Source organism: Cervus canadensis, chromosome 3 (assembly GCF_019320065.1).
Source record: "Cervus canadensis isolate Bull #8, Minnesota chromosome 3, ASM1932006v1, whole genome shotgun sequence".
Taxonomy (NCBI): Eukaryota; Metazoa; Chordata; class Mammalia; order Artiodactyla; family Cervidae; genus Cervus; species Cervus canadensis.
Genome location: NC_057388.1, coordinates 96,224,099 through 96,244,314, shown reverse-complemented (window position 1 = coordinate 96,244,314; position 20,216 = coordinate 96,224,099). Strand labels below are relative to the sequence as shown.

At 45.8% G+C, this 20,216-nt stretch overlaps 1 protein-coding gene across 1 annotated transcript in view; it reads left to right on the top strand.

Moving 5' to 3' along the window:
• The window catches only part of CREB3L2 (cAMP responsive element binding protein 3 like 2), a 131,303-nt gene that overhangs the window by 98,251 nt on the left and 12,836 nt on the right, over positions 1-20,216 (top strand). The window contains exons 5-8 of the mRNA XM_043463822.1: positions 4,082-4,266; positions 6,275-6,421; positions 7,567-7,625; positions 9,368-9,436. Of these exons, the coding sequence (XP_043319757.1) occupies positions 4,082-4,266; positions 6,275-6,421; positions 7,567-7,625; positions 9,368-9,436 (460 nt within the window). The remainder of the gene's footprint in view (positions 1-4,081; positions 4,267-6,274; positions 6,422-7,566; positions 7,626-9,367; positions 9,437-20,216) is intronic.

Sequence of the window (20,216 nt, the reverse complement as noted above, 5' to 3'; positions counted from 1 at the left end):
GAGAGTTGGACATGACTTGGCAACTAAACCACCACCAACCAGCACCACTCCTCTGTTCCTGCGTCTCTTCAGGCATCTTGCATCTATTTAGAAATAAGTGGTGTCAATACTTGAAATGGTCACACTCTCACTTTTTTCTTTCCCTGTGTCAGTTTTTTCCTTGTCCCCTGTGAAACCCATGGGTAGGAACTCTGAATGCAGACCCCTAAGTTTCATAGAGTCTAGGAAGCTCTCTCAGCCTTTTTAATTGATATACTTTGCCCAGCTCCTTAATTCAGTGCCTTAAGACACACCATCCCCTCCTTTTTTATTTATACTTTCAGCCCATGGTTAAAAGGATAGCTCATCGATGTGATAAACAAATAAGAAACTAGTATACACGCTTGTCATGGGAAAGGTATCCATGCTATGTGGTGGACATAATGTGCAGATGTTACAATATATAGGAGCAATGCTCACATAAACAAAGTCTACTTCATCCTACCAGAAACATACTCAAGATTTATCCATGACACTTCAATCAAGGTTGGCACTTAGCTTTGTCATCAGTAAAGAAAGGATTCAATTTTTTTTTTTTTTTTTTGGCCATACAGCATAACATATGAGATCTTAGTTCCCTGACCAGGGATTGAATCCACACTCCTTACGTTGGAAGTGTGGAGTCTTAACCACTGGACTGCCAGGGAAGTCCCAGGATTCAGTTTCTATAATTAGTAATACTGACTAAAATCCATATTGAGACAATATTTATTTTCATCGAGTGATACACATTTTAGTGCTTTTCAGCTTTAAAGAAAGTCATTCCTTTCATTTTTGTGACACTGGTTACAACTGTCAAATACATTTTGCTCTTTCAATCTGTTTTGCCATATGCTTCTGAAAATGTCATCACCATACCAGTGAACCTCATAGTGGCTTCAGAATCTCGGATCTCTAGAGTAGAAAAGTTTCAGGGTCCTTCCTTGAAATGGCCATCTTTCCTCATCATCCTAGATGAAGAGGGAGGAGGAAATTCAATATCCTTGAATGCAGCGGGGCTTCTAGGCAAAGTGGCTTGTTGTCCCCACCCCGTCAGGAAGTAACCCAAGAACCACATTTCAAGTGAATTTAGAAATCTGATACTGAGGCCCTTGTGACCAGGGCAGTAGCTCTCAATAAGTGCGTAAGAGGCGATTCGAGTTTGCTTCACTTTTCCTGCCGTGCCATTTCCATTTTTTTTTGGTGGAGCACCTTCTTCTTGGAAAGGAGAAAAGTAGAAGAATACTCTGGACTGTGCCCAGCCCGGAGAAGTAAACTCTGGTACTCTTGACTAATTCTCCAGACTAATAGCTCTGCATGGCAGACACCAGGAGCCCCTGTGAGGTTTTTCTGCTCCTGGGTTTTGTTTTGCCTTTGTTTCTTATTTGCTTGTTTGTTTATCATGGCTAAAAGATAAACATTGTTAAAATTCAGTTCAGTAGCTCGGTCATGTCCAACTCTTTGTGACCCCATGGACTGCAGCACACCAGGCTTCCCTGTCTATCACCAACTCCCAGAGCTTGCTCAAGCTCATGTCCACTGAGTCACTGATGCAGTCCAGCCATCTCATCCTCTGTTGTCCCCTTCTCCTCCTGCCTTCAGTCTTTCCTAGCATCAGGGTCTTTTCCAATGAGTCAGTTCTTCCCATCAGGTGGCCAAAGTATTGGAGCTTCAGCTTCACCATCAGTCCTTGCAATGAATATTCAGGACTGATTTCCTTTAGGATTAACTAGTTTGATCTCCTTGCAGTCCAAGGGAAAAATTGTTAAAAGATAAACTCTAAAAAATTAAAAATTTCAAGCGCTATTTGAGCAAAAATTAATTAGACTTTTCAGCGCCAAACTGGTTAGAAGTTTCCACTGACAAGAGCTGGGGGGAGACTTTTATAAAGAGAATGTGGAAGCAAAGTAAGGAGATTATTGATTGGCTCTAACTTAAAACTTAGTTGGCTGTTTGTGACCAGTTGTCCTTAGATTCCGGCCTGGTAACCTTGAAGCATTTACAGATTTGGATTTTGGTTTGCCTGTGTAAGTGGCCAGAGCACTGGAGACAACCCAGGGAACAGCTTCCTTGCTTATTAATTGACCTGACACTGCAGAGTCCCACAGGTCATCATGGTGTTGGGAAACCTTACTTAACACTCTTAGGACTCCTTTCTAGGTGAACACATATTTAAGACGCCTACCTACCCTCCTTACCTGCCTGGAAGCATTGGCCAAAGAGTTGACAATAGAGATGTCTGGGATTGTTTTAGAATATTCTTTAGCTTTAGGGAGTGCCCGTGGACTCTAAAAAACCAGGGAGCTCTATGGCAGGGTAGGTTAGAAAGAGAAAAGAGACGGGTTAGCATAAGAAAGAGGAAAAAGTATGTGCTGTGAGTAGGGGTGGGACAAAGTGAGGAGGTGACTGAGAGAGATGCATCACCTGTGATTCCCTGGGACAGTCGGTGTTTCAGTGAGCAGAAGAGCCCCATGCTTCCAGCTTCTCACCTCCAAAGGCAGCTCTGGGGGTGCTTTTTCTGAGGTGAGCAGCTGTGTCTCAGAAAGGCTCCTTCCATCTACAGTATCTCAGGCAGGAGGCCTTTCCACGGCCCCAGGCTGTTCTCTGGTCAAGCAAGTCCAGGTGTGTATGCACCGGCGCCCCACCCCCCCAACCCCCCCACCCCCGCCTCCCGCCCCTGCCCCCGGGCTCCTTGCCCAGTTCAGAGCCGCTGTACTTGGGGCTCTGTTGTCCTGGGGGTCCCAGGAGGGGTGCAGGGTGAAAGGCTTACCCAAGGTTGCATCCCTTGGCTCAGTAACGGCTGTCAAGGTATTCCAGCGCAATGTGAAGATTTGCAGGTCAGAAAAAGAGTGAGACCCCCAAAGCCCGTTTGTCAGGTTGAACTCAGAGAGGATTCTTCCTTTGGAACCCGTCTCAGCTGCCCTGAAGGTGCATGAGCAGCACTGACCAAGGCTCCAAGGCCTGGCAGAGATGGGTGTCTCCCTGGGGAGAGGTGAGGGATGCTTGATGCTGGGGGACGTTGAGGGAACACCCTCCTCCCCTCATTTATCTTCCAGTGCCTACTTTTCTATCCACAGATGGATTGGGTGTTATCTGAATCAAGAATGCCTGGCATCTGGCCTGTGGGCCCTGCCATGCACATTCCTGCAGAAACAAATGAGCTTTTCTCAAACCCTCATGGGCTCCTTGCTTCTGCTAGTTCTTTTTTGTTTTTTTAAGATCCTGATGCATTAAAGTGGATTACAATCTAACTATGGAAACTATATGAAATGAAGAGAGGGAACGTTATGTCAGCATCATCCCTGCCTATTGTAATTTCCCGTGTCCCCATTTTGTCATAATTTTATTACTTTCTTACATATTTTCCCGAGTTTCTTTATGTAGTTACAAGCAAATAGGGTCTGTATTCTCTCTCTCTCCTTTTTCGTACAAAAGGAAGGCTACTTTATACACTGTCTTGCACCTTGATTTATTTCTCTCATCTATAGGTTGAGACCAGCACACAGTTATGTCACATCTACTGAAACCCCTATTGACCAAAGTAAAACTCAAAAATCCACTCCAAAAATTTATCCACAACGTGCTAAGTCGCTCAGTTGTGTCCGACTCTGCGAACCTATGGACTGCAGCCCGCCAGGCTCCTCTGTCCATGGGATTCTCCAGGCAAGAATACTGGAGTGGGTTGCCAGGTCCCCCTCCCGGGGATCTTCCCAACCCAGGGATCAAACTGAGGTCTTCTGCATCGCAGGCGGATTCTTTACCAACTGAGCCTCCAGGGAAGCCCATTATCCATAATAAAGCCAGAAAATCAAGCCAAGAAGGCACCTGCCTTAGACTGTATCAAGAACTTCAGAGTTAGAACCCAGTAATTCAACCTACTGTTTTTCAAAAGAAACTCTTAAATTTCACCTTAACGGGACATCTTGGAGGCCGTTCCATGTCCACTCAGAGAGATTCCTCATCCGTTTGTTTGACTGTCCTGGGCTGGATGTTGAATGTTTGAGTGCCCCCACATCCTGCTTCGTTGCGCCCTGATGGATGCAATCCGTTCTTCTCCCCTCAGCCTCTGTGGACCACCTGCACTTACCGCCCACTCCTCCCAGCAGCCACAGCAGCGACTCCGAAGGCAGCCTGAGCCCCAGCCCGCGCCTGCACCCCTTTGGCCTTCCGCAGACCCACAGCCCCGCCAGGGCCCCGGCACGGGCTCCCTCGGCGCTGGCCAGCTCCCCACTCCTCACTGCTCCTCACGTGAGTGTCCCCGCATCCCTGCAACCCGATCCCCCCATCCTGTCATTTGGAGCGTCACCCAGCGTGGCTGCCATTCAGAGCCACTTGGCTTTTCTTCCTGTGGGAAGTTTTCAGTCTGATTGCTAAAGCTGGGGGATGACAGACTTAGAGAACATTTTCTAAAAACTGCCTGTGATCTCATCGTGCTAACACATTCTTTTCCTTTTCTGTGCATGCTTCCGGTTTTTATTCATGTGCTTATTTTTTATAGCTACAACCATGAGGAATAAAAATGTTGTCATTCTTCTCAAAATTATATCACAAATATTTATCGTCAACTTAGGCAGTCTTTGTGACCTAGGATAGGAAATAGCTTATTTTTTAAATAAACAATCTTCGATGAACTGAAAAATTGCTCTGAGATTAAACATTTTGATGTCTAAAGCACAAGCATATAATTTAACCCTTTTGTCTGTGGTTCAGCTCTTAACCCAGTGACTCAGGGTGGAACTCATGAGTCATTTTTCATCCCTCACATATATAATTTCTCCAAATAAGAAATAGGGATATATAATTAATTTTGCATTATTCTGAATACTCAATTGATTTCTCTGAGGCTTTAAAAATCAGTCAACCTTACTGAGTTTATAATATCACATAGAGCAAATTTGAATGAAGTGAGATATGTAAAAATTCTAGAAGAGCTGTCTATCAATTAGCATAACTTTGAAAAGTTGAATGCAGTCTGTCTCAGAAACTCAGCAAGTTCTTAGATCTATGGCCATGTTCTTATTTATCACTATTACTGAGGGCCAGTGGGTTACCTCTTTCCACTCCATCTTTACCTTCTCACCATTAACCCTTCACTCTTTTGATTACTGAAATAGTGTTCATTCTATGGGTCTGTGGGTCCTGCCACAATGATTTCACTATACATGGTCATGGATGAAATCCTCCCCATGTCAGACCTTGGTTCAGCATCAGTGCTGTGCTTCCCTACTATCTGTTGGCATCAAGCCCTCATACCTCTGCTGGCTACTAACACCCTCTGTATGTGCCCAACCTGCAGCAGCTTCAGGAACTCACCCCCTCCAGGCAGAGTGGCTTCTTCTGTTACTCTTTACAAGGCTGCCTTTTGTTGGAAAGTCCTTCTCTGTGTAAATTACCCCTTCTTTCAGGAGGCCCAGTTCAAGTCTTATCTGCTACCCTAAGCCTTCCCTTATCGCATAGACTCACACAAGTGTTCCCTTTCTTCATATTATTAATGCACCTGGAGTGAATATCACAGTCTAGCATTTAATTGCTCTCATTCTTTCACATGTTTCAATTCAGTCTTGGTCTCATTAGCTACTTAAGAGATAGAGTTCATTTTGATTCCTCCATGCATTTAACACAGAGCTAATATGCAATAGGTACTCCATTTATTGACTGATTGTAAACACATTGTCCTAGTATGGATGACATGGGATGAGCTACAGTTGTCATCTCCACTGACAATGGATAGTCTAGGACAGTGCTGACCAGAGACTGTCGTGGAGCAAGCCTGACAGTATGTCCCTGGGAGTCCTAACCCTTTAGCTGGAAATGGAGGTTGAGAAGCGGCTCCTAGTGTGTAGAGAGCAGCTTGCAAAATGGCCTTTTCAGGAGAACAACAAAACTTTCCACAGAGCTCCAAGTGAATTCCTCATCGCTCTGAGGACAGGAAACCTCCAGGGATGTAGGAAATGGAATTCTATCCTTTAATTTCCATGTTTTAGCCAGTGGGGTACTTCGTGGGAAATAATGGGTGGAGGTTTCTTTACCTGTTCCCTTAAATTATAATCCTTGGGTTGTAACACTCACATGGGCATCTTTTCCATTTTTTTGCTTCCACTTCAGAGTGCCCATTTCTCACCCAAACAGACGGGCGTCCTTTTCCCTTAGTTGTTTGCAAGACATCATAACAGACCCTCCTTGCCCCTCAGGAGGCTTCCCTCCAGTGCACCCGGCTGCTCCTTTTTGACCCTTTTCTGCTCCTTGGTCTGCACAGAAGCTGCAGGGATCAGGCCCCCTGGTCCTGACAGAGGAGGAGAAGAGGACCCTGATTGCCGAGGGCTATCCCATCCCCACCAAGTTGCCCCTGACGAAATCGGAGGAGAAGGCCCTGAAGAAAATCAGGAGAAAAATCAAGAATAAGGTGGGTCCCTCAGATGCAGGCACTTCTATGAGCAGTGATGTGAGCAGAACCAAGCCACGTGCCTGTCCTCCCTTCCTGGTGGCCAACACTGGCCTGGCCCTTGGTGTCAGGACCAAGGCTTGGCCCTTTCTTTCTCCAGCCCTGCCATCCATCTTCTGGTCAGTGGGCCCCCAAATCGGGTGTGCACACTCCATGATGCTCAAGATAATCTATTCAGGCATGGGAGGAAAATATTAGAACTCCTATTTACATTTAAAAACATCTCAGCCTTTAAAATTTCCATTTTATGATATATACAATATTCCCCCAGTAGGCGTCTATGCAATTTATAAATATTTATAAATGATAATATTATAACTAAATAAATATCAATACATTATGGGTGTTTGCTTAATTTTTTTTCTTGATAGATGTTTTTGTTAAGAAATTCTGCAGGCTCTTCTATACCTGGATTTAGCAGTTGCCTAGTCTTGGGCTACTGTTGTGGGAATAAGGGACACAGAGGTCCTGGGGCATGGCTCGGGTGTGGATAGAGCAGGAGAGGGGAGACTAAGAGGAAGAAGGAGAGGGCTTAGAGTCATAATTCTTCACCCACGTGCAGAACCACAAGGGAATTTTTGTGTAACTAACCCCGACTGGCTTATATTATGTATTACAGTGACCCAACTAGGTCCGCAGAATTGAAATCATTTTTCTGAGACTATAGAGATGGTTCATGATGTACATGTTCTGGTCTGACTCCTGGACTAATGTCCTTCTCATTGGGGGCCTAGTTTGTTGAAAAGTAGATGAGAACATAGACCAGTTGAAACCAGGGGGGACAGAAGAGGTGATTAGTAGATGAGCCAGCAGTTTAAAGAAATGGGAAGTGGCCACGGAAGTGAGCAGGGCTCCTGTGATTTCTGTGCTCATGGCCTCCTGTCATGTGGGTTTACTGCTATGTTGCTGTTCAGTTGCTGAGTCGTGTCCAACTCTTTGCAACCCCACGGACTGCAGCACGCCAGGCTTCCCTGTCTTTCACTCTCTCTGGAGTTTGCTCAAACTCATGTCTATTGAGTCAATGATGCCATCCCACCATCTCATCCTCTGTTGTCCCTTACTGATACAGCTGGAACATAATCCTTTCTTCTCCCCTTCCATTGCAGATTTCAGCCCAGGAAAGTAGGAGGAAGAAGAAAGAATACATGGACAGCTTGGAGAAAAAGTAAGCCTCCTGCCAAACTTGTTGTGTGTTTTGAGCAATTCACATAGAGCAATGTGAGTGCCGGGGGCCCCTGATTTCCAAGACAAGAGGGTTCAGTTTCTCACCTGGCTCCCAGCGAAGGCTGTTGGTTTTTCAGCTGTGTTTTGCCTGCCACCTAGTGGTTTTTAGGGGAGAAGCTTATAAATCTAGTAAGAAAGAAAAAGTACAACTTCCTTGATGGCTCAGATGGTAAAGAATTCGCCTGCAATGCAGGACACCTGGGTTTGATCTCTGGGTTGGGAAGATCCCCTGGAGGAGGGCATGGCTACCCACTCCAGTATTCTTGCCTAGAGAATCCCATGGACAGGGAAGCCTGGCGGGCTATAATCCATGGAGTCGCAAAGAGCCAGACTTGACTGAGCGACTAACACACTTCCACTTTCGATCTTAGTAGGCATTTGTACAGCACTGTTTCCAACCAAAGGCCCATAAGACCTTGAAGGCTTCCTTTCAAATAAGTACAAATACAAAACCGTCATGCACATTCCTGGACTCCTCAGAGGAGAGGTGCTGTTTTGGTAGAAAAGAATCCAGGGCTAATTAATGAATTACCCTTGGCCACACTCCCTTGCACACTAGAGAAAGCAGCAGGGGATATAAGACAAGTTGGCGTTCTTATTTTCTGCCTGCTGTGATTCATGTTATAGGTGAGTGGTTTTGCACAAAAACATTTGAAGATACCTTGTGTTATTCTGAATAGCCTGGAATATCAGGAGGGCTGTTAGAAAAACAAATTAAAAAACAATTTTGTATTACCCTAGAAAATAGTTCCCATCTGACAAACTAATATCATTTTAAAATGGGAATGAGTCCCTGGACCTAGAAATGAATCTTAAAGTATATCTGGTGAGAGGTTGGTGGATCCTGGCTGGTTTTTGAAGTTCCTGCTGAAAGTCAGTGTTTCTTCCTCTTGATTTAGGTTTTGGTAATAAGAATTATTACCAGTCATTGTTGAGGTATCCGGGGTCAAGATGTTTCGATGAAAATCTCTTTATGGCCTCCTTGGGGCATGCCTCCTTGAGCACCTGGGTTCCTTATCCTGAGGTCCTAGGGTCTTGTCCTTTCCTCTCCCCCTGCCCCAAGCCCTGTCAGTCTTTCTGGTCAAGAGCACAGCTAGCAGAATTCAGTACCCATCACATGGAGGGAGAAGTGTGATGAGCATTGAGAGCCATAGGGAAAAGTCAAGAGGAATCAAGTTTGAAAAACCCTATAAGAAGTTCGGGCTTCCCTGGTGGCTCAGATGGTAAAGAATCCACCTGCAGTGTGAGAGACCTGGGTTCAATCCCTGGGTTGGGAAGATCCACTGGAGGAGGACATGGCAACCCACTCCAGTGTTCTTGCCTGGAGAATCCCCACAGACACAGGAGCTTGGCGGGTTACAGTCCATAGGGTCGCAAAGCGTCGGACACGACTGAGCGACTAAGCACAGCACATAAGAAGAATACATTGTGTATCATCCCTATTTATTTCCCATTATTGAGCCATTTGTTACTAATCTCTTTCTCTCTCTCTTTTTTTTTTTGTGTGTGTGTCCTCACCCTTTTCCCCAGCTCAGATTGGCCTAGCTCTCTTCCTGATCTCCCTAGAGTAGTTGCTTCTCTGTTTATTTTTTCTCTGAACCCCACCTGCCTCCATCCTAGCTCCTGGCTTAGTGCTTGTTCCCCTGATAAACTCAGGTTTCCCTTTTTCTCTCTCCTCTGTAGGGTAGAGTCTTGTTCAACGGAGAACTTGGAGCTTCGGAAGAAGGTGGAGGTTCTGGAGAACACCAACAGGTGAGGGTCCCTGGAGTGAGGAGGCCTGATGGAAGGTGGGGAGAGAGGGGCAGATCAGAAAGGGAGCTGGGGAGAAAGCGGGGCAGATGCCATTGAAAGAGTAGTTGTCCCAGGGTGCTCAGGAGGGCCATGCTCCATGCACCTGTTCCTGCCGCCTGTGTGCATGTGCACACGCATACACACACAGTGCATGTCCTTTACTTTGCCTAAAATACGTGAGATTGATGAGGAGGCTGACTCTGACAAGGGCTTTCATGAAGAGGGAGTTAAGGAGGAGGCTTGGGAGAGAATATGGTCAAGGAGTCTGATTCTCCTGAAAATGACATCAGACTTTATAGAGGCGGATAAGGTGGGAGTGGCTACTTTGTTGTCACCCAATTTGAGTAAAATGAACTAGTGCTTATTAGTAAAAAAAGAAAGGAGAGAAAACTAAGTTTGTTGTTTAAAAAGTTTCTAATTGCTGTGTTTAAAAGTTAATTAATTGATTACATTTTAAGTCCATTTTGAAAAATCACTGTAGGAAAGATGGATTCATGAGTTCATCTAGCACCTCTTGTGTCAGGTACTGTTTTCAGGACTTTATAGATATTAACTCATTTAACCTTCTGATGACCCTACGACCTAGTCCTGTTACTATCCCTATTATATAGAGGAGGTAATGGAGACTGACTCAACAGGGAGGCCTGGCGTGCTGCAGTCCATGGGGTCGCAAAGAGTCGGACACGACTGAGCGACTGAACTGAACTCAATGGAGACTCAGAAAGGTTAGGTGACTTGCCCAAGGTCACACAGTAAATGCCAGAGCTGCATCTGAAGGCAGGCAGTCTGGCCCTAGAGCCTTGATGAGCTTTATCCTGGGTCATGTTAAGGAATAGGGCTGAGAAGTGGTGGTTGAGAAGTTTCATCATGTGTGTGTGTATTCAGTCTGCTCATGCTTTGAAAATTAAGGTATTCATTAGTCAAGGGATCCTGTTGCCCTTAGCTATTATAGATCCAACAATCCAAGCAGAGAAAAATTGACTTTTAGGTAAGCAAAATATTAATTCATCATTTTAAGGCTTAGCATTAATGCTTAATAACAATTTTGCAAATGTTAAGGGATCAGGGTAAATCTATTTGCATGTCATCTGATAATAGTGTAAAATTTGGCTTCCATTTCCTAAATCTTCATGGTCTATTGCTCAAACAGCAGGCTAATTGAGTCATCAGTTAAAAATACCGTCAGTAGGAAAAGTGGACATTGTGACCCCACTGGGTTTCTCTCTGCATTTCTGGGAACGTGTGCTCATATGGCAGGTCAAGGACAGTCACCTCCAGCACTCTATAGACAAACAACGGAAGTAAGTAAATGTCACCAGCTCCATGTGATATCACCTTGATCCCCCATGCAGAGGAACTGGTTTCCAGTGGTACTTCAGGGTTCCGGTTTCTCTGTTGTCTTTGGCCATTAGTCTCCTGAGGCTTCATCCATTCTTATCTTGCCAGAGTGGTTCTCTGGGTCCTAAACCCCCACCAGAGTCTGTATCCATTTTGTAAGCATCCTGAGCAGATACTAGTCCATCCTATCTCCTGTCTTAGCCATCGCTATTGCAAAGATCCCATGTTCATGAGTGGGACAAATCCAGGCCATGAAATGGTGCAAAGGGAAAGAGGAATCCATCCAAGATAGTGGAGTTTGGTCCAGATTGGGTCTTGTCTAGGGGTTCCGGATGTCAGGTCTTCCTGCAGCCACACGGGGGCAGCAGATGCGCAAAGAGCATTGGGTGCTTGTGATGAGAAGGGCTTGCTGCCTGTCCCCTTTACTGGGAAAGGGTCTCTCCTCCCCTCTCCAGGCTGACCCTGCTGTATCATATATTTTAAACCTAAAAAAGAAAACCCACACACATGTAATATATGCCCATTGTAAAAAAAAATTTAGAAAATATAGTTTAAAAAGAAAAGAAAATCCCCCCAAATCTTTTCACCCAAAGAAATGTTTCCATTTTGAAATGGAATATTTTATATGTATGTACTTATGTTGTACATCCTCTTCTGTTAAGAACCTTTCCCATTTAACAGAAATCACTGGCCATATATTTTCATATCAGTTAATGTATTTCTACATAATTTTATTTCTGTCAGATTTTGATAAAGAGCTGTTATCTGCAGAGCATGGACATAAAGCACATCTGATTATGTGTGTTTCAAGAACAATCTGTGCTTCGCCAATTGTTTTTATCTTTTAAAATAATAGAGTGTTAATTGCTTAGTCGTGCACAACTCTTTGTGACCTCGTGGACTGTAGCCTGCTAGGCTCCTCTGTCCATGGGATTCTCCAGGCAAGAATACTGGAGTGGGTTGCCATTTCCTTCTCCAGGGGATCTTCCTGACCCAGGGATCAAACCAGGTCTCCAGCATTGAAGGTGGATTCTTTACTGTCTGAGCGCCATCAGGGAAGCCCTTTAAAATAATGACCATGGCTATATTAATATTATGTCAATTATTGTACAATATGAGTTAGAGAGTCCCTGTATATTTGAGCTTGGGTCAGTATGTCTTGAGTTCTTCCCTGAAAGCCAATGGTAGTTTTCCTTCTATCTTTTTCACTGTGGGAGCTTTTGCCAGCAATTCAGCCTGCAGGAAATTCCACTGAAAAAGCAATCTGTCTTGTGCGTGGTGCTCTGCTTGCCCCTTGACTGGCAGGAGCTTCCACTGTAGCTCCCCCACAGGCCCTGTGTTCAATCTCCTCCCTTTTCCAAACTCCTGGTAGACAACCAACCCTTTATGGTGAAAATGGTTAATACTTGATTAACCTGCCATCTTCCCACAAGTAATCTGATGAGGGGCCTCCTAGGTCATAGTCTCTCAGTCCAGCAGCTTTTCGTGTGTTTTGGCTTGAGAAGCCAGGGTATAAAGCAAAGCTGCTCTTATGCAAACAGGGAAGGGCCTGCCTTCCCCCCGACTTCCTCTCCCTTCTGCTGCCAAGAGCCTCTCCTTGCCCGGAGGACACCGCGGCCGGGGTGGCCAATGTGAACCTTGGCAGTCTCTGCCCTAAACTGGTCAGGAGGAGGTGGTGGTGTGGACCTGGGGTAGGGGGAGACGTTCGGACCCTTTATTCATGGCACCAAGTGAGTGACCCAGTGTTTGAACTAAGTACAGGGCGGGGCCCAGTTAACGCACACCTGTGTTTGTATCCTGTTCGTGCTTTTTATATTACCATCCTTCGGAGGTAGGTGGGCGGAGGCAGAAATGCTTACCAGACGTGGACAGGATCCTGGCTACCCAGAAGTGGGTGGGAGACCTGGGGTGCCGCTGTTTCATTTGGCATGACCTGGCAGGAAAGGCAAGTGGGTACTTCGTTGTTGGCCAAACTAAAGAAAAACTGTACCTCTTTACATCTTACCACTTCCGTGCTCCACCCCACAAGGACTTGCATCCATCCAGATGAGAACGAGCACTCGAAGCCCGAGTCAGTCCTGAATCTTCGGGTAGAACTGGCCCCAGCCGCGGCCAGGTAGCACGTTCCTGGCTTCGAGGTGAAAAGGCCCTTTTGCCTGAGCTCAGCAAGCTGGAAGGGGGTGGGGACGGGAGAGGAGACTTCTGCAGCCTTTCCCACAGGAACCTTGGGCAGCTGGAGCAGTGGGAAGACACCTTCACACTTGTCTGTAAGGCGTTTTGCTAATCACCTGCCGCCAGGAAATGTGTGAGCCAGAGAGAGCTGGTTTCCCAGGGGGCCTTCCTCCCTGTGCTCGGCCAGGAAATTCTTTTGCTTTTACAAAGTCCCGGCGAGACTGCGTGTGACGCCTCCTGGCCTTCCTTGCTTCTCATTCGTCTCCAAGCTGCATGACTCGTTCTTGGGAGACCCTGCCTTTCCCCCACTTTATTGCCTTTTCTTCTGCACAGGTGATCTGACTAGCCCATTTGTTGTAGGCGTCTGTGGCTCAGTTTGCTCCGTTCATGTCTAATTTTGCCCTTGAACATCCATAGGGCTGATCTGTAGATTCATAGGAGCTTAGATGTGAGAGCTTGTTTGGAGGTTCTAGCTGGGGAGTGCAGCCACTCATATATTCTTGATCGAAGACTGATCCTCCTCCATCGGAGATGGTCGTCCTCTTCGACGAGCACGCATCTTTGAGAGGGTCGCACGTGGAGCGATGAGGGAGGAAGGGGACACCTGCCTAGCCAGCCAGATCGGCCGAATCAACCCTGGCAATCAGTGGAGAGACAGATGTTGCAACCAGCTCCAGATATGAGAGCCCTCGTATCCAGAGCTCAGACTTGAAACATACTTTAGAGATTATCTCATTTAACTGCTAATCACTTCATTTCATAGAGTGGGAAACTGAGGGCTGGTAAGGTTAAGGTCATCTAGATGTTTAGAGGTAAGATGGGAACTGGGACTCAGGCAGTTCGTTTTTCCACTGGTCCCTACCGCAATCACTCCTACCCCTGTTGTGCACTCTCTCCAAGGACCAATGCCTTCCCCATCACAGGGCCAGCCTTGGATCTGAATGAGAGGGCCCGGCTTGGTATCCATGTTTTAGGGGGCCTGCTCCGGTTTCCCCTAGCACACTCCTCCCGGTGGGATGAGGAGTCAGCAGGCTCTAGGTGATATGTCTGTCTGGAGCTCTTAACCTGGCCCAGGGGGAGCTCGAGGGAGCAGGCCTCGGAGGTACCCGTGGGCAGTGTTTGCTGGCTGGGGCTAGCTGGGGTGAGGAGAGGCCTTAGGACATATGACATGCGATGTGGGCCTCATTGATTCCCTTTCCCTGGACCTCACAGAAGTAAAGGATGTGCTTGTCCTGACCTATATTTGTGTTGTTATCAGAAACAAGGATTCCTTAGTTTTCCTCTTTGATCTTCCTCTTAACTCTAGTCCTCCTCTCCGTCTCTGCTTTCCATGTTCTTTACAGGCTGCATGCGATTCCTGAGAGAGGTCTTTCCGGCCAAGCCCACTGGGCTTTGATCGTGTTCTGCCTCTCCTGATTTGTTTGTTTAGCCACACAGTCATGTCCCTTTGCACCAGTTTTGTCTGCTGGCTCCCTCTGAGCTATTATGGTTTTCCATGTGTGATGTCCTCTCTTCTCTTCCACTGTCCGTAACCAGCTGGTCCCCCCTCCTGCTGTGCCCAGAGAGGCTGTTAGAGTGCTGACGAATGACCCGAGTCCAGGAATGACCCTCTGTAGACCCATATCTTGGTTTAAATCACTTTTCATTTCTCCGTTATCTCTAACTTCTGGCTGTGTGAAGAGTATAAACTTCTTTTTTTTTCAGGTGAAAACATTACAAACTTCAAAGGTTTGTTGATACAAGGCTGAGTTTCCCAGAGAGCTTAGAAAGGCATTTTAGTATGATTTCATGGTGGAGTTAGACATTCCTCAGCCCCAGAAAACATTCTAGAACTCTCTTTTTTGTGTTCTTGGGCAAGTAGATGATAGAATATTTCAAAAGTGTCCCCTGGTCCCTGAGAAATAAAGCTCCTTGGAATGTGGCAATTGCACAGTGAGAAAAAGGAGACAATTTGTATTTTTAAAAATTTAGACCAGAACCCCATAAACCACCTTCAAAACTTAAGTAAAAGGTCATAAATAAATGAATGTTTATTCAGAGTTTAGGATTTTAGCAGAATGTGATTATCTTTTGTGTAAGAGTTTGCACCTTAGTATTTAAAAGTCTTTGTGGTAGTTCACGGAGAAGGCAATGGCACCCCACTCCGGTACTCTCGCCTGGAAAATCCCATGGACGGAGGAGCCTGGTAGGCTGCAGTCCATCGGGTTGCGAAGAGTCGGACACAACTGAGCGACTTCACTTTCACTTTTATGCATTGGAGAAGGAAATGGCAACCCACTCCAGTGTTCTTGCCTGGAGAATCCCAGGGATGGGGTTGCACAGAGTCGAACATGACTGAAGTGACTTAGCAGTAGCAGCAGTGGTAGTTCACAAGCCTCCTTGGAGAAGGAAATAGCAACCCATTCCAGTGTTCTTGCCTGGAGAATCCCATGGACAGAGAAGCCTGGAGGGCTGCAGTCCACAGGGTCACAAAGAATTGGACACGACTGAGCAACTAACACACACACGAATCTCCTTAAATATTGTTATGCAGTATTTTGCATTATTATTAACAATAGAGCCTACCAGCTCATCTCTCTCCACCTAAGGACTTTGTGGTACATGTTTCAGCTTTGTAACACCTCCCTCCTAACCCCCAGATCTTTGACACTAATTCTGGATGATTTGGGTGGATGGGGAGGGCTTTAGGTGGGATTTTGCTTCAGAAGAACATGGATGCCTACCTCTTCCATCATGAAGCCACATAATAGTCACTCATAATAATTTTTTTTTTTGCATAAGCACTGTAGTTAAATAACACTTACAGTTTTTGATCGTATCATTTTACATGTTGTGTAATGACCCAGATACACCACACATACATCACATACATGACTAATATGAATGTTTCATAGATAATTACTTATTTACTATGTGTGAGGCCCTCAGAAAGTGTGTGTTTTATTTGATTTTGTTTCATGGAGAAGGCAATAGCAACCCGCTCCAGTACTCTTGCCTGGAAAATCTCATGGATGGAGGAGCCTGGTAGGCTGCAGTCCATGGGGTCACAAAGAGTCGGACACAACTGAGTGACTTGACTTTCACTTTTCACTTTCATGCATTGGAGAAGGAAATGGCAACCCACTCCAGTGTTCTTGCCTGGAGAATCCCAGGGACAGTGGAGCCTGATGGGCTGCCATCTATGGGGTCACACAGAGTTGGACACGACTGACGCGACTTAGCAGTAGCAGCAGCATTAGAAAATACATCAGTCACACCCCAGTTGTTTCCACAGCCCACAAATGGTTCATGATTTGGAATTTAGAACTTACTGCCCTAAGTCGTTCCATAAGGGTGTAAACAAAGTTTCTTCATCCCCACGGGAGGCTGATGTGCCTGGAGTGGTTCACTCACACACACAAATGTGCACACACATCCTAGCACGGCTGGTTTCACATCTGAGAAAGGCGTGTCACAGGATTTGATGGAAAGTGTTTTTATAGAGAGGACCTGGTTTGCAGCTCCTAACACAGCAAGTAATTGGGAACCACCAGTTTATCCTTCTTCCTGGGTCCTAGTTTCTGACTCCAGTGGGAAATCAGATACTAGAATGTTCAAAGCGTAAGATGCAGTCGCTGTATCCCTCTTGTTCTCTCTTGCTCCCTCCTTTCCTCACCCCCACTGTTTCTCTTAAATAACAGAAACAGAAGAAAACAAAACGAAACCAACTACAAGAAAACGCATGAGGCTGTTGATGCATTTCCCAGTTTTTATGAGACTGTGTCTCACACTGTCGGCTACTTTTGAATGTTTTGCCCAATTTCCTTTGATCCATCTCCCAAGATACAGGATGATGCTTTATTTTGGGCGAGGCTGGCAGCTGCCTTCGACTGCTCTTTTCCTTGGAGCCGTGCGAGCGCAGCCGTAAAGTTTATTTTTACATCTCACCACAGGACAAAAATCCACATTCTCAATTGAGCTTTGGACAGTCCGATTTAACAAATTGTGAAAAATTTCTTGGCCCAGATAAACGTCTCTCTAAATTAAGACCTTGCTCCCGGAAGCCCAAGAATTCATTAAGCCATAATTAGCCATGATCACTGATGATTTAAAGTACAGTAATAAAGGAGAAGTTTATACTGAGCTCTGAATGCACAGTTGGAGAGTCTGTCCTATGATTGACTTTCTATAGCTTTAGTTTTAAAATAATTCTTTCATTTCACCTGGGGCCTGCCTTTTCTCCAGCCAGCCCTTTATGGAAGCAGAAAAACAGCTGTCATCCAAGCTCCCAGTGCTTCAGGGCATGGCATCTGTCCAGTGTAACCAGGGAAAGTACCACGTCGTCTCAGACCAGCACATCAGCCCTGAGGTCCCAGGCTTTCCCATGCAGAGACTCATCTGTCGTCAGAGGAAAGAAACAGCAAGCACTCTGCAAAGGTGTATTTGTTCCAGCAAAGCTAGAGTACCCCAGACAGGGATTCTCTCATTCTTCTGTTAGCTGGTCAAGGGAATTAACTTTGACCATATTATTCAAGTCCTGAGTTTAGGCAGCAGTTCAGAGGACATTGCTAAACATTGAACTGCTGCCTAAACTCAGGGCTTAAGTAATATGATTAAAAGCACATAGCCGTGGTACTGAGATCTAAATTCAGGTTTCTTGTCCTGAGAGCTCATTGCCCTATTCTGGTGAATATTACTGACTTAGTAATTCTGGTGGCACCCCACTCCAGTACTCTTGCCTGGAAAATCCCATGGATGGAGGAGCCTGGTAGGCTGCGGTCCATGGGGTCGCTAAGAGTCGGACACGACTGAGCGACTTCACTTTCACTTTTCACTTTCACACGTTGGAGAAGGAAATGGCAACCCACTCCAGTGTTCTTGCCTGGAGAATCCCAGGGATGGGGGAGCCTGGTGGGCTGCCATCTATGGGGTCACACAGAGTCGGACACGACAGAAGTGACTTAACAGCAGCAGCAGTAATTCTAAAGCCATCTCATCAGCTCTCTTGGTATCCAGTGGAGGGACAGGGCTTATAATTTCCATTTTCCTAACAAAGCTCAGGTTTGACTTCCTGACGCTTGACTTAGGCTAAGGAACACCCATTATTCTCTTATCCATCTCTTGCCTTTTATCTTGTCATTTCCTGAGATCTGCCAAGAAATGTATATTTTACCTTTATTGCTTTTATTTGTATCAACATCACTGAAGCTTTGTCAGTATGTATCTCATTGCCATCAGAGACATTCTGGCCCTTCTGTCTGCAGTTTGGTCACTGCTGAAAGTAATCTTTTCTTGTTTAACAGTGGACACATCTCTTGACTGTGCTGTTGTCAATATGATATTTTTTTCAGGGGCCATGCCATGCAGCTTGCAGGATCTTAGTTCTTTGACCAGGGATAAAACTCAGGCCTCAACAGTGAAAGCATTGGGTCCTAACCACGCGACCACCAGAGAATTTCCTCAGTGTGATATTAATGTCATTGGATTTAAGAAAAATCTACTTAACTCAGAAGTCTTTTGATCATTAATTGTATTAGCCTATAGGTTTGGGTACCATGCTGTACTGAATTGGAAAATACGTGAGCTATGGAGTCAGATAGGTTTGTGTTTACATCTTTGGTCTTCTAGTTACGGTTATGTGTCTTTGAGACATTTATGTAGTACCTCATATGAAGTTCTAGAACTCAGTCAGTGGAACTCAATCACTGATAATTTTCTTTGGTTATGACAAAAAAATGAGTGTTTCTGTTGTGTGAATGTCTATGAATTTCCCAAACTTTATCGCATCGTGGAAATCTGTTTTGATTTTGGGGATGGATGAGCCAACCCACTTTCCTTGGGTAGAATCCCTCTGTTGCTGATGGATGGGGCCTTCAGAGCGTCAGCCTTCCCACCAGTTTACCTTCACTAATCTGAGCAGGAGAAGCAGCAGCAAACAGCACGTTGTAAATTACTGTTGCTTTCCACAGAAATTTTAAACTGAAAAATCTATTTTAAACTACATGTTTGCTCATCTTAAAGAGTTGCATTATAAACTGTTAGAAATCAGGGGCCATTAAACAACGATTTTCATTTACAGTGGATTCAGCACATAATTATTTTGAGTTTGGAAAGGATGTGCTGGTGAATGCCAAGTAAAGCATCGTACACCTCTAAAGATACAGGCCTCCCTGCTCACCCAGCCAGACCTAGATGGTCCTTCTTTCAAACTGGTAGCACTTTACACCTGTAGCTGGGGGACCCAGCTTGAACCTCAGGGTATACCCCGGGGCTTAGGTGCGTCTGCCTGTTAGAAGCCTGCCTTCAGGATGAACTCTGGAGCCTCCTGGGAGACTCTTCATCCTAGGGAAAGGGTACCAGACCTCGTGATCTCAATCAGAAATTGGAAGTGAGGAGTGATTCCAAGTATTGCATGGAACTGGTTTCCTCAGTGATTCATGCTCTCAAGACTGGACAAGAGGCAGGGAATGGGCAGGAAGGTTGTAGGAAAACGGACTGTTAGTAAAAATGGAAATGGTGGTTTCACTTTTAAAAACACCTTAAGAGGGACTTTCCTGGCCATCCAGTAGTTAAGACTCCATGCATCTAATGTAGGGGGCACAGAATCGATCCCTGGTGGGTGAATTAAGCTTCCCCATGTCTTCCTCCTGGTGCAGCCACCCCCCAAACAAAATAGAATAGCAGGACATTAAATTAAACACACACACACACGCACACATCTTAAAACTTCAGAGCAAAAATGAATGGCTTTGGTAACATCTGGAAATCTGCTGTCTAATGGAAGTCTGGATGCTGGGATCACCCCCCCACCCCACCCACACACAGAGCACAGCTGAGCTTCAGCAGGGTCCCCCGGGGAAGCTGGGGTGCCCATCAGGAGTGGCAGCTAGCAGTATAGACATGGCCTTCAGCAGGCCACCAAGGAAACAGCGATGCCCCTTTCTGTAGTGTAGCTGCTGACAAAGAGCCTGTTAACTGGTACATGAGAGGAGGCCAGGATACAAGAGAAAAGGTTTGTGCCATGCAGTCAAACGTGGTTCTTATCGGCAGGCTCGCCTTTGCATCTGCCCCCAGGATTTCCAGAAATACAGCAGGGAGAACCCAGAGAGGGCTTTGGGGCTGGCACGACAGACGGTCGTCAATAAAATGCGTGCCACTGCCTGCCAGATGTCAGCTCTGCCGGAAGGAACGTTCATCCAGGAGGAGCGTGTGTCAGAGGTCACTCAGCTCTCAGCTTTGAAAAGGCAGCCGT